At 31.6% G+C, this 14,173-nt stretch overlaps 1 protein-coding gene across 1 annotated transcript; it reads left to right on the forward strand.

Annotated features, from left to right (window-relative positions):
- The first annotated feature begins 1,467 nt into the window (after window positions 1–1,467).
- On the forward strand, window positions 1,468–13,039 carry LOC134241118 (angiopoietin-1-like). Its single transcript, XM_062723208.1, has 13 exons — window positions 1,468–1,524; window positions 2,741–2,807; window positions 2,938–2,994; window positions 4,660–4,746; window positions 4,945–5,022; window positions 6,343–6,438; window positions 6,750–6,903; window positions 7,011–7,052; window positions 7,612–7,773; window positions 8,646–8,788; window positions 10,298–10,394; window positions 12,075–12,245; window positions 12,761–13,039. The coding sequence occupies exons 2-13, from the start codon at window positions 2,793–2,795 to the stop codon at window positions 13,024–13,026; spliced, it is 1,368 nt and encodes a 455-aa protein (XP_062579192.1). The 5' UTR covers window positions 1,468–1,524; window positions 2,741–2,792; the 3' UTR covers window positions 13,027–13,039.
- The last annotated feature ends 1,134 nt before the right edge of the window (window positions 13,040–14,173 follow it).

The raw sequence follows: 14,173 nt of genomic DNA on the forward strand, positions 1-14,173 counted from the left end.
ATCTATACTTTCCTTCTTTGACAAGCTACTATTCGGAATTCAATTTTTGACAATACATTGTACTTTCGGCAAAAAATTGTTCAAATCATTCGATTGTCATGATCACCACTGTAAACAATGCCATGTGCCCCAGTAATCTCGTGAGATTTGAGCTTTCTCGACTCCTTTGCAAAAGAGCGGTAGCAAGTTACATAACTGCGAGGTACTCGCGATATTACGTATTGATGCATCGTTAATATACTGTTCTGTTGGATTTAACAAACGACAGAACTGCATGTAATATTAAGTTAATTTGTATATATAGTATACAGCTATCCAGCTGTTTTCAATAGCAAATAATTCCATTTTGTAGCATTTTGAAGAAGGTCTTCAAAATACTACAAAATGGATAACCTGTATGTGTGACGTCATAATAAACATTTCCCGTACAAACTAGGCCCCGCCTCCTTACTTTAACCTTAACTCTGCTGCATGCTACAATTATAATTATACAATTCATTGATATTAAATGATGCACTGTCCATGCAACTTAATTTTTCTTAAATATACTGAAGTCTAAACCAAATGACACGAAAGAAACTGGATTAAATAAAGAAAATAAAAACAAAAGATTAATTGATTGTTGTTTTACTTCGTATAAAGAAGAATTAAGTCAACATAAGGCGGTAACAGATTCAGGCGCGTGGCATTGGTAACAGCGTTTTCTCGATAGTCTCGGAGTAAGGATTAAATCCTTACGTTGTGTGTTCGAACCCCATACGGGACGTGGAGGCCGGTCCGCCGGATGAGGCCGAATAAACAGAAGTCCCGTGCCGCACTAAGAGCTGCCACGAAAAAAGAATCCTCACTGCTAAATGACCGTAAGAACATGTACTGAGCATAGGACACAATTTCCAGCTCTCTACTGTCAAGTGGTGCCAAATGAGTAAAAATTAATTCTCGAGTAGGACGTTAAACAACAAACAAAATATACTCGGCTCTAAGGGCCATTGAACATCGAGGGTTCTTTATCGTCATGTTTTAACCGACATATAATAGGGCCTTTTCTGTAGCAATGTGCACAATGTATATTGATGTAACTCACCTTTCATTTGAACATTCCGCTCCCCATCCCCAATCCCTTAAGGTCAAGATCTAGAATATAAATATAAAATGCCTTTTTTCAATGCTCGCTCTATCATGGCGCAAAAAATGATTTCAATTAATTTCGTCATTTTAATTCTCCTCAGTTAAGGGCAATAGAATATAAACTTGATAATTGATTGAACTAAATAAGAAAAATACGCTTTTCCTCATTTTTGATTTTTTTGAAGAAAAAATCATTTCCATCGGAAACACAGATCGATATCTGATTTGTTTTCAACCAATATGTGCTTGACATCATTGCATAAGTGCATATGACAGATAAGACATAATACCCCAGAAGCAAAGATATTTCAAAGTTTGAATAACAATCAATAATGTTTTATGTAAGACTGTGCCACTTTCTATTTTGAACAAGGAACAATGACAGCTGTTTGAATAGTAAGTACAGTATCAGACATTGTAAAATAGTAATCTTATTTCATCTAAATACAATTAATTGGTTGTCTTAATCTTCTTGAATACCATTGTCATTTTTGATACAATAGCAATGTTTTTATTGTTATAAATAAAAATCAGACACAGTTTAAAGTCATTTTAACTAAAGAAACGTGGGGATATTAAAGTTCAAAAACTGTGAACGTAAATAGCAAATATCATATAAATCTACAGATAATCCCGGTTTTTTAGTTTAGGTACATATAGCTTTAAAGTATTTAATTAAAATTTTTCTTCTCCATTTTAATATACGGAATAAAACGAAAGATGCATAATTATATTAGTAAGATTTTTGCACGCTTTCTATTCTAAATATCAAAATAGGACCGTAAACTTAATATTAATTTTCCCACTTTTTCTTTTGTCAGTAAACTGTTGTACTTTCAATTTTTTCTTATAATTTGCTCAAAAGACTTCTTTATGTTATTAAAACTTTTTGTGTAACTTTTTTTTTTTGGTTTATTCTGAATTAGATGTAGGGGGAAATAGATAATGAAGCGCTTAATAATCGAATATACTCGTAAAAGACTTATTCATTTGGGAAAAACAAAAAAAAATTTTGAGACTTAAAATTTTACTTCCGAATACAACGTTTATCCGCTCAATATAAAGTGCTTAGGGTGAGTATAATTACTGGAAAACAATAGTGATGTTTCCATGGCTCTAATAAAAATATTCTAGAGGTAACAAAACTTCAAAGAAGTTAACTGTATGATGGTTTCAAGATTTGTTTTTTCAAAAGTAATTTAAAGCCTTCACTGAAGTAGTTCCAAGTTTTTTTTACGTGGATTTCTGACTGGGCCATGTTATTGAATTTAAGAGATTTATGCAATGAAAATCTCTTAAAAGTTCTAAAAAGTAAGTTTTTATTACGTAACAAAGTATTTTCCTTAGTAGACCTAGGTATAATATCCTTACAAGTTTTGTTAGGGTGCTCCGTGTTTTATCGTGTTCACAATATTCTTCATTTAATAAATAAGATTGATTAATGCTTGTCATTTTCCCCCTTTCTTATCAGGTATCTTAAACTTTCTCTTTGAATAAACATAGCTTATCTCATAATCAAACTGCAAGTTATCTTTTGCAAATTCATATCCACTTGAAATTACTGATTAGATAAATCGAGTGTGCAACAGGATTTTTTGCTTGTATTTTGCAGCTGTCAGTGATATTTTAACACACACTCATCTTTAGAAAATCTTGGATACATAATGGATTCCTCAAAAGTAATGATTACATATTTTCTTTCAACGGTTGTGTTCCATTTCATAGTTTTTTGTTTTTTATTTATGCGATTCGTATGTCAAAAAAACCCAATTTTATTTTATTCTGTTTTATTTTCTTCTCTATATTTAGGACTCGGCGGACGAGGGTTATGTCATATGTTCTTCTGTGACGGATATAAAAGCGCATGTATATCAATTTTCCTGATTCACTTTAACATGTACATGTATATGTATCAAAAAAATAAAAGAAAAAAATGAAAAATAATTGAAAGGCATTCATCATATCGTCATCATCATCATCACTTTTTTATTACGGCCCGGAGGACCGGGCTGCTCTATACAAATAAGTTTCAGTGTTGGTGTATGGGGATTGTGGTGGGAGTAGTTATGTAAGTTTCTAAATATTTAAAAGATTGTTTATCAGAATGTTCTTTCCGTTTTTAAATTACGAGATACATATTAATATATTTACTTCCATAAAGTGAATCTTAAAAATATATATGTTTTTCATATTTAATATATAAAGTTACTTATAATTTACTATCGAGACAACGACAGGTCCCTTTTTTTAGAACATAGAATTTTACTTCTCGGATAAAAACGTACTCTGCACAGTGCGTGTATTTTATTTTATATTCTAAAATTGAAAATTAATACATTTTTAAATATAAATGATGCGTATGTCTAACTTCAATATCTATTTTATGCAGCCAACATTTACTTGAGGAATTGATAAAGTTTAAAATGGTATCGTTTTTGATTGGTTTTTATCCGACTACAAGTTTTTTTTTTTTTTAAATATTTGCGACTATCATCTCCATCAATTATACGCATGCCTTTTGTACACATATCGAAGCGATTTGTTGATCAAGATTTATTTTCGTTGTTTTCTTTATATTTTTCCCGGGCGACAGTTGATGGTTACATCAATGTTTTCTTGTTAATATGTTGACGGTGCGACTTATCGTTTTCAGTTTTCATTTAGATCGGACTCGTCAAACCGCACCTGACTTTTGATGCGTATAAGACTCTGACGTCATATATGACGTCGACGTCGTTTGCATGTTTCTTTACCAATCTGAAGCCTGAACAAGACTGATTTCAATCGGTTTATGATAATTTTTCTGCAATAAACAGATGAATTCATTAAGGTCAAGATTTAGTAAATGAAAGATGCCTACAGATTTATAAAATTTGAGAAATGATTCCCTTTAATGATCTTTTAAAATTTTTGCTTGGTAAGATGAGGTGTTTCGGGGCATAATTGGTAAGTAAACAAGATGAAAATCATATGTGAAACTGTCATTTCCAGTGAAAAAATAAGAAAAGCTGTCGTGAATATGGGAGTTTCTTCCATACCAGACAAAGAAAATGTATCCAAATTGCCTACAGTCTTTCAGAAAACGGCAATCTGTATGTGCATGGCCTCTTCTTTAAAGTAATGTCAAATTTAATATAGGTATTGGGACTACTTTTCATGTAACTTCAAATAGAATTCCATGAAAATACTTTATTTTTTATATAATTCTATTAGAGCTCTAAAGTACGGAGGAAAAGAAAATTGAAAGTGATTATGACGTCATAATGGATCTATGACCAAGAAGTTAGTCTATAGACATTTACTAGATCTTGACCTTAAATCAAGGCGAGTTTAACTTTTGTCGGTATTCTCGCGAGAACGTTGCTTTAGCGTTTGTGTACGAAGCGATGTATTGTGGGTCCAAATTACTGCGGAAAAAATTCTATGGAATGAATGTGCAGTAGTCCGAATTTTCTGCTCGCCCAGGCGTTGTAGTTAGAGCTCGCAGTTACGAGTGTCGCTTATCATCATAATTATATTTATCCGTTTAAGGAGAAAGAAAAATATGAAGATGAGAATCCAGGAAATGTATATATGGAATTAGGCACCCCAGATTATGAAAAAATTCAAGACTCTGCAGTACGTTTTTTTCTTCAGCTGATAAAAAGTGAAATCGTTGACTTAATTTACAAATTTTAAAATGAAGCCGATAACTTTTTTCTTTTATCTTTATATAAAAAAATTAATTTTTTTTTTAAATTGACAGCAAATCTGTTGTATTTCCCGTATGATAACATTTTTTAGATATCAAAGGACCTAAATTATTGTAACGTTTAGGTTATTTTGAAACCACACAAGACAGACAAAGGGTATATGATGCCTGTTGAAATTCATGATCCAGGATATTCCAAATTAGTGAGTTTTGCCAAGATATTTATCAATTTTTTATAATAAACTCAAAGTTTAACTTTGTTTTCTTTTTCAATTCTTCAGCTCAAATGTTCATAAAAGAACTGGCCCCAAGATCATTAAAGTGTGAAATACATGAAAATTATTTTTGATTTCTTGAGTCCCATCTTTAGTATGTGCTAATCAGGTGAAAGCTCTGAATAGTACTAATATTCAACAATATGATGGAATGTTTATTTTTATCTTCAAAATACTGTAAATGTATTATATTTAGCGTGTACAATATTTGGCGGAAAGTGATTTTTGAACAAGTTAGCGTAGATTTGATTTAGCGTATTTCTTAATGTTCTTATTAATGTATATATGTTTAGGACATTTAGTTTTGTACTTGAATTAGCGGAAGCTTCTTTCCGCCAAAAACGCTAAAAAGAATACACTGTCAAATGTAATACGTTTACAGTAATTTCAAGAGTTATTTCGGTTTGAAAGTTTGATTCAAATTTGTTCTCAGTTGATGGTATAATATGGACTGGTAACTAATTTAGTCGCAGTATATAATTTTGGTTTCCTTCAACGTTAACGACATCTGTCATATTTCTAACCGAAAAAAAATATTTGGAACTTTAACCCCCCTCCAGTTCCAATATCTCGTTCATTTATTATTTTATTTCTGTATATTCTTTGCTTGTCAACGATATTTTTACCTCCTCACTTTAAATTATGCAACATGACCGTCCTTATATTTCAATGATTTCTTTGAATGTATATTGTCATACTAATTTAATCTGATGTTGCTATTTATTTTGTAATTTTGACCAAGGAATGTTTCAGCAATAAAAACTCTGCAGGAGAATCAAATGATAAATGCACCCCTAAAGTTGTAAATCTCAAAACTGTTAAATGTATTTAAGTGATTTAATAATTGTTGTGAAGAAACTAAATAAATCTTTGGCAACACGATGTTGAGGCAGGGGTCAAAAGTATTTATGACTCTTCAAATTTCGAAGTTATTTACATTTCTTATGATTGTTTGGAGGCACTGACATTTTTTGATCTCAGTATGTAGATATACAGTACTTGAGAAATCGCAAGGTTGTAATGTTTAGTAAATTTCCATAAATTCGTCTTTGCAGGAATCCTTCAAATCATTCCGAATTCAGAATTTAAATAGCATACGAGAAAGATTTGTTCAGCGATTAAAATCTCTCCTTCTGTGCCACTGCATTATTAGGATTTTGGAGATTTTTTTTTAAATAAGTTATTGCATATTATCGTATTTTACAAATAAAAAAGTAAAACTATTGATGAATTATATCTGGATTCTAGAATATCTACTCATCGGATTCGCCATATGAATTACCAGTGCATGTTGTTCGACCTTTTCAAAATGAGACGTCGAGCAAGAAAACTTTAACAGACACCGTAAGCGTTTACTTAGTACATGTATTTACATATTTACATGATTACCCATGAGTTCAATTTGTCAATACAAATCCTCTTGAGATTCATCCAACATCACCAGTTCAATCTTAAAATACATAAATACACAAACCCTCTCACACACACAAATCATTAAGTATATCAACATGATATACAAAATAAAAAAATATTATGAAAAACCATTTCAAAATATTCTAACTATTTTTTTTTATAATTATATTTAAAACACCTACGATCGACAGCAAAAAACAAAACATAAATATTTTTAAAATTTCAATTTTCTATTTTGAAAGTCCTTTCAAAAATCGGAATCAAAACCGCCCCTTCCAGAAAGGTATAAGGTGAAATCCAAACGAAGCAAGAGGCCATTTTTGATTGGCTGCGTCATTTTCATTTTGACGATAATAACCTGCGCCTTGGTGGTAGTTTTGTACATCATCAAAAAAGGTAAACTATCGTATATTACCTTTTGAATAAAAAGTGCACCAAAAACTCCCAAATTTTTAAAATTGTACACTAAGTATTCCGTTATTTGGGTTATTTTTTGTCTGCAGATACACCTGAAGGCAAGGCAGATTCTCAAAACCCATCAACAGGTGAATTTTAGATGCGTTGTAAGGGACACCAACCCTCAGCCAGGAAGGATAACTCTTTAACTTTTAATTAAATTCAAGAAGTCTTAAAATGAAGCTTGAAAATTAAATCTTTTCATGCAACAATTTTCCTTATATGCCTCTCAATGTGCTTCAAGGTTCTTTGCATAGCTCCATAAATCCCTTCTAATTTCATATCATGTTAATAAACATTGGTATCTTTTACGTGATAAAAATTTCTACTTTTAATTAGACCTTTCTGAGAAGTTCAAAGAACCTTGAAACACATTGAGAGGCATGTAATGAAAATTGTTGCATGAAAAGATTCAATTTTCAAGCTTCATTTAAAGACTTTTTGAGTTAAATTATAAATTAAAGAGTTGACCTTCCTGGCTTAGGGTCGGAGTCCCTTAAATCCAAATGAACGTTTAAATATTTTTTTTTCTATTTCGTAGATTAAAAAAAACACACGAATAAAAAGTTATAAATTGATATATATAACTCTTTATTCCGATTCAGAATAAATTTTATAAACAAATTGTCATTGATAAACATTTAAAAGGGAATACCACATTGGATACGACCACTATGCCAAGAACGTCTAAGACAACGGCTTCGACAACAACTGGACCGATTACAACATCAAGAACAACGAGCATTTCAAAAGTGACAACAATAACGACAACATCAACTACTACATCAACATTAGGTCCAGACAAATCCAGTAAGATAATTATTATTATTGGTCACTATGTTTGACCTGAAATATTTATCCATTGAATTCCTATTTTTTGATGTCGTCGGTCTTATAACACACATGGCCGTGCCGACAAATTGAATATCGTGCGTCAGAGCGGTATGATAATTTGTCGGCACGACCATGCAGGTGTGTTATAGGACCGATGACATAAAAAAAAAGAATTCAATGCTTATATTTACAATATCTAAGTCTCTTTCATCATTATTTTTTTATTTCGATATTCTTTGATATGAATTTAGCGCATTTCAGATCTGGTGTGCTTAATAGACGTTAGAGCCGTTTGAGGCGTTAAAAAGTTAAATAACGTTAATGAATATCGCGAGGAAAAAATGACAAATTAATTCTAAACGCACAGTTCTTTTTTTACGATAACTTAACAGGGTATTTGATTTTATTTAATTCAGAGTTTAAAAAATGTATGTAGTTCCCACTGTGTATTCTCCCGCGCGGTGACAAGGTTTCGCGTGTGTTACATGTATAGAGATTTCAAAGACGTAGACTTCTAATGGATTTTATAAAGAAAATTACACTAAATGTAAATATATGGAGATAACAAACATTTACATGTATAATGTCATTGCCTGTCTTTTTAAATATCTTTATTACAATTTCTGTATATAGTTTTACAATTTTCTCAATTTGATAAAAGAATATAGATTTTAAAAATCATTCAAGTTGATTTCATCGTAAACAACTTCATTTTAAAAAAAGCTCTAATCATTTTAAGTCTTGATTTACAAATCTACAAATTAATTATGCATGTATATATATTAGCAAAGTCTTTTAAGGATAATTCCACGCGATGAAGCACTTTTTAATATTTTGTGTATTTTCAGCTGTAGATAAATACAAAGATTGTAAGGAACTACATCAGCAAGGTTTTACCACTAACGGGGTGTACACAATATACCCGTACCTCCCTGTTACTAAACCAGTAAAGGTTTACTGTGATATGACAACAGATGGAGGAGGGTGGACGGTAGGAATCACAGTTAATTATTGATGATTTTTAATGGTGATGACGGGCTGTTATTTTGGATAGGATAATGCAAGAAAAATAATCATTCATTACAAAATTCCACCGATTGCTCGAGATTCATGATTAAGGAAGAGGCTTTAGTGCAGTGGCTGGAAAGTTATTGTTGACAAACCAATCGTGTAGAATCGTTCGTGTACCGTGAGCGATCGTTCGTGTAACCATGGTAACGTGCAAGATCGTTCGTGTATCAGATTCAATCGTGTGCGTTTTTAATCGTGCGAGATGGTGCGTTTAGAATCGTGTAAATTTCGTTTTGTAAGTTTTTATCGGAATGTTAATTGTAAAATCAGCATTTCCCTTGTTTGTTTTTCTTAATTTATTAATTAAAATCCAAATAAAACGAAAAAGCGCAATTTACATAATAGAATGCAGAACGAACTAATTATCGCCCGTAAACAAGCAATATAGTAAGTCGTACAATATTAAGTTCTCGTCAAATAGCGCGATCAATATAATATTGTGATAAACCGTACTTAGATCTTTAACGCCTTTTTGAAAAATCTGATTTTAATTATTATTTACTTCTTATTGTGGTAAAGATAATCTTTAAATCAATTCATTGAAAATAAATATATTTTTCTTTTTTAAAAGAAATGAACATTTCTCAATGCTTATATTACTAGTTAGTCGACAAATACATATGTATACATGGACACGGCATTATTTTCGGGAGTTTTGATTATCTGTGTTTATCTTTTGAGCCTATTTGTAATTAATTAATTTTAAATTTCTGCAAATAAAAAAAGTTGAATAATTGGCAAGTTTATCAGACATTGAATTATTGGAAACACAAGCATAAAATTTGTAATTATAATTTAAGTCATTCCATGCTGCCATTTTTGTTCAATCGTATCCCCCTTTCTTCACATCATGATATCAAATTCAATCAAATTATACGATCCACATACATGTACATCGTCTAATAGAACGAACAAAATCCGTTTTTTTTATCGGAGAATCACCTTAGAAATAATTATTTTTAATCTAAAATATTACGTCTTGCATATATTTAGTTACAGAAATATCATTTTCCGTTTTTTCCTTCAAAGTCTATGAAATAATATTGATAATTCTTTGAAATCTTAAATAAGTATTAAGCCGTATTTCGTTTTGAAAATATTGATTCCTAAATATTTTGAACTATTTTGAGTGAAGAATCGTGCGTTTGCGTTAACAATCGTGTTAGATCGTGTAACGTGTAGAATCGTGAAAGTGAAGGATCGTTCGTGTAACAGGTTTAATCGTGCGTTAATCGTGCGGAATCGTTCGTGAAACGTGATCGTTCGTGTAAGTTGTCAACAATAACGTTCCAGCCACTGTAATTAACATGACAATGCTGTTGCGCATTTGGGCGTGGCAATCATTTAAGCATCTAACCAAATAAATGAAAGCCTCAGCTTCCAATGAAATTAAAGTGCGTATCTTGAGGTTTGTTATTTCCTTCGTCAGGTATTTCAACATAGAAAGGATGGATCCGTTGACTTTTATTTGGATTGGGTTGACTACAAATCAGGGTTTGGACAAGTAAAGGGAGAACACTGGCTCGGTATGTACAAGATTTGGGAAACATTCCTGTAATATATATAAATGCGTTTATCAGGAGATAGAAATAAAGGCATCATAGGTAGTGCAAATCGTTCATAAAACGGTTTATTCCGATAATTTTGATAACGAAAAAAGTTGTAAACAACGATTAGAAATTTTCATAACGTTTTATTCTAATGCAATTGTTTTGTAAAACACTTTTTTATTGGCTAATGCACTGATGTTTGAAACAGAAAAACGAGCAATAACGAGCGTGAAAGCTTATTCATTGTGACGTCATAATAGAGCGACGCAAAAACACAATGCTCCGTAACGTATTTCATGTAACAAAATTCATCTAAATAAGACGTAAACAAGAAAAAAATGCATGGATTGCATTAGAATGGGAATAACTGATCTTCTAATTTGGTATTTGCGACCGTTAATGCTGATTTAACGGTCTCAAACATCCGTTTTACCGGCTCCGCTTACGCGTCACCGGTAAAACTCAGTTTGCGACCGTTAAATCAGCATTAACGGTCGCAAATACCAAATTAGAAGATAGTTATTCCCTAATTTTTGTTATGATTGTTGAAAAAGTACAATATATTTTCCCAAAAAATCCCCTTTCTTTAAAGATATTTTACAAAGAATTGTTAGAAATATTCTCAAACGTTGAGAAAATTTTAAAATCATTACGGTTCAATTATTTTTTTTTAAATATCATGAACATGTTCAAAAAAACAAACAAAAAACCCAAAGCACTTTGAGAGTTTTGCATTTGAAATACTGGTCCCCTACTAAGTTAAAAATTGAAAATGCTATAATTCTGTCAAAAATCGTTGAAACGGGAAGAAATGAAATTTTGATCTATGATTAACTCATCAAGGAATTGCCACATACCAAAAATCAGCTCAATATCTGCAAGCATTTAAAAAAAGTGCGGAAAGCCCTGAAAATATGAAAAAGTCTTAATTTCGTAAAAAGTCAGTTAAGCAAAACGAAATAAACTCTTAATCTGTAACTTATCATGATACACATATACAAAAATTAGCTCAATATATGAAAGCTTTGAAAATGATGTGCGGAAAATTGGGACAGACTGAGAGACAGACAGAGGATCAGCTAAACGGATAGACAACCTCTTGGGAAACATATAGTAACTTCCACTTCCACTGATAGGAATCAAAGCTAACATATGATATAACGATACAAATAATTTTTCATTACATTTTCATTACGTATTTTTAGTCCCCTACCGGAGAAACTGGGGGAAGGCTTAAGGTTTCCTCTAAGTATGTTCGTCTGTCTGTCTGTCCTCTGTCTTTCTGTCAGTCTGTCCAACTTGGTTTTCTGCACTTTTTTAAACGTGTACAGATATTGAGCTGATTTTTAGTATGTGAATGTATCTTGATAAGCTTCAAATACAGTTTTTATTTCGTTTCTCTTCAATGATTTTTTTAGAGAATTACGGCCTTTTAAATTTTTAAATGGTTTTTCCGCAATTTTTTCTAAACGCTTGAAGAAATTGAGCCGATTCGGATTTTTGGTATCTGAGTTACAGACCAAGTTAACTTTTTGTTGCATTTTTATGATTTTTTAGTAAAATGACAGAAATTTTTTTTTTTATATTCATTAAACTGTAAGGGAAACATTATGTATTTTTAAATACTTTTATACTGTATTATAATATTCCCGCCAGGAAATGATCACTTACATCAGCTGACGATGCTTGGAACGTCCGATTTCTATGTTCGTTTGGAAAGATTTAATGGTGGTTGGTACTACGCCAAATATAATGATTTCTTGATTTCCAACGAAACAGGTGGTTATAGGTTGAGACTTCAAAGTGGATCATATCAGGGGAATGCAGGTGAGCAAGTGGAGGAATATTGACAAGATAAGTTAAGGTTAAAGTCTGGAAATATAGCAAAATTTAGATTTTTTTATACATGAAAGACGACCAAGATTGACTTTAATGTATGGGATGGATATACTGTATTATACTTTCATGTAAATGACTGGATAATTCAATCTGATTCGTCGAAAAGAAACATTTGTTCAAAATACTTTTACACGTTGAATGATGAGATCACGCTCTCCAGCATAGCAACGGTCAACATTGCTTGACGATGGATATTTTTTCAAAAAATTACGCAGAATTTTTTAACAGATTGTTCAATATCATACATAATGAATATTGAAGTTGTGCCTCGGTTGACAATGGATTAAGGGTGTATGTGTAAAGATTTCAATGTTACACTAACTACATGCAGTATTTATATAATGTCATTTTACTTATAGTTGATAAGAATTGATTAAATGTTCTTTACGGACCGTTTGCAACTTATTAAACTCGTTAAACTCGAAAACTCAATATAATTTAAGGGGATTCCATGGAAACTCACCAACAAACAACCAATACAAATGGATACAAGTTCAGCACACGTGATGTAGATCATGATTCTGCTCAAAGTAGCTGTGCAGTGGCCCGCAAAGGTGCCTGGTGGCATAATGAATGCACATGGGCAAATTTGAATGGAATGTACGGGAACGGAATTTGTGTACTACTTGGGAATTGTAATTTTTGGTATTCATTGACAACCAGCTTTAGTGGTGTAAAAACTTCGTTTATGATGGTTCGCAGAGTTTGAATTGAAGATTGACAAAAACTTAAAATTTCTATGGTTGATTTCTTGTTAACTTAAAAATCATTATGGTGTTTCACATGTATATTTTGCCGTTCATGGGTTTTCTCCCTTATGCAGCTTTACTTTCTGTCTCCAAATTATGCATATTGGACAAAAAAACTCTGAGTGAGGATCAAAACGTATTAAATATATTGTTGCTTGTTGTATTTAATTTTCACGATCTCTTTGAAAGATTATCCCTGCTTTTTGCCCCCGCAAAATTATTATTTCATTCCAAATTAGAAATGGGAATAGAATTTTCTCAAATGTGAGAATTACGTTTTATAAAATTAAAATACATGTATAAATTTAATAAAATTATATTAGTATTTATATGTCCATAAATATTTGGCGTTCTTCGCAATACAATTATATCACGGTCAAATAGTTATTGGAGAGCCATATCATCCCCCAATATTTTTCCTCATAGATAAATTCAATATAATTTCTTTAAAAGGGTAAAAAAAAATATTATCTCCACTTCATCAGCTGCCAGTCAAATTATAATATAAAAGTAATTACCCATTGAATATCAATCCCAGACATGCTGGATATATGATTTGTAATACCCGACTCGATCGTCCGTCAATTTGCTCTGGCTTGTTGGCATCGGATCGGTTGTCGTGACGTAACGAAAAAGTGAAAATAACCGCCACGTTTGTCAGTTGATATGCTATGTTGAACCATAGAAATTTAGATGGCTTACCCAAAAATTGAGATTTTTTTAAAAAGGATGGAATTCTTAACACAGGGTACCCACTTTCGCCTATCATATTTTTATAAATCACATGCTTTACATTTTTATTTTATATAAATGTCTATACATATATAAAAAAACTTGAAAGTTTATTACTGCCAAATTTCATTCCGAAATTCCGTATACTCCCTGAGATAGTCTGAAATTGATTCTAAAATTGACCTTAGTTGTTTTTCCCTAGACATCAGCTTTGGCCTTTGCAAAGTTATTATTTTTTATTCAGTGGGAACGAAGGGATAAAATTTCCCCGATCTTTATTCTATGATCAATGAAGGGTGGGAGTCTGTCTATCTTCAATACTGTCAATTGCCGTTCATATTGATTCTGTAATGCAAGGTTAAAATGTTGAATAAG

Source organism: Saccostrea cucullata, unplaced genomic scaffold (assembly GCF_032062105.1).
Source record: "Saccostrea cucullata isolate Sc308-1 unplaced genomic scaffold, CSIRO_AGI_Scuc_v1 ctg14051, whole genome shotgun sequence".
Lineage (NCBI taxonomy): Eukaryota > Metazoa > Mollusca > Bivalvia > Ostreida > Ostreidae > Saccostrea > Saccostrea cuccullata.

Coding starts and splice junctions, on each gene's coding strand:
- LOC134241118 (XM_062723208.1), top strand. Junction 5,023..6,342: donor ATCCAGGATATTCCAAATTA/GTGAGTTTTGCC, acceptor TCTGGATTCTAG/AATATCTACTCATCGGATTC. Junction 10,395..12,074: donor AAAGGGAGAACACTGGCTCG/GTATGTACAAGA, acceptor TATTCCCGCCAG/GAAATGATCACTTACATCAG.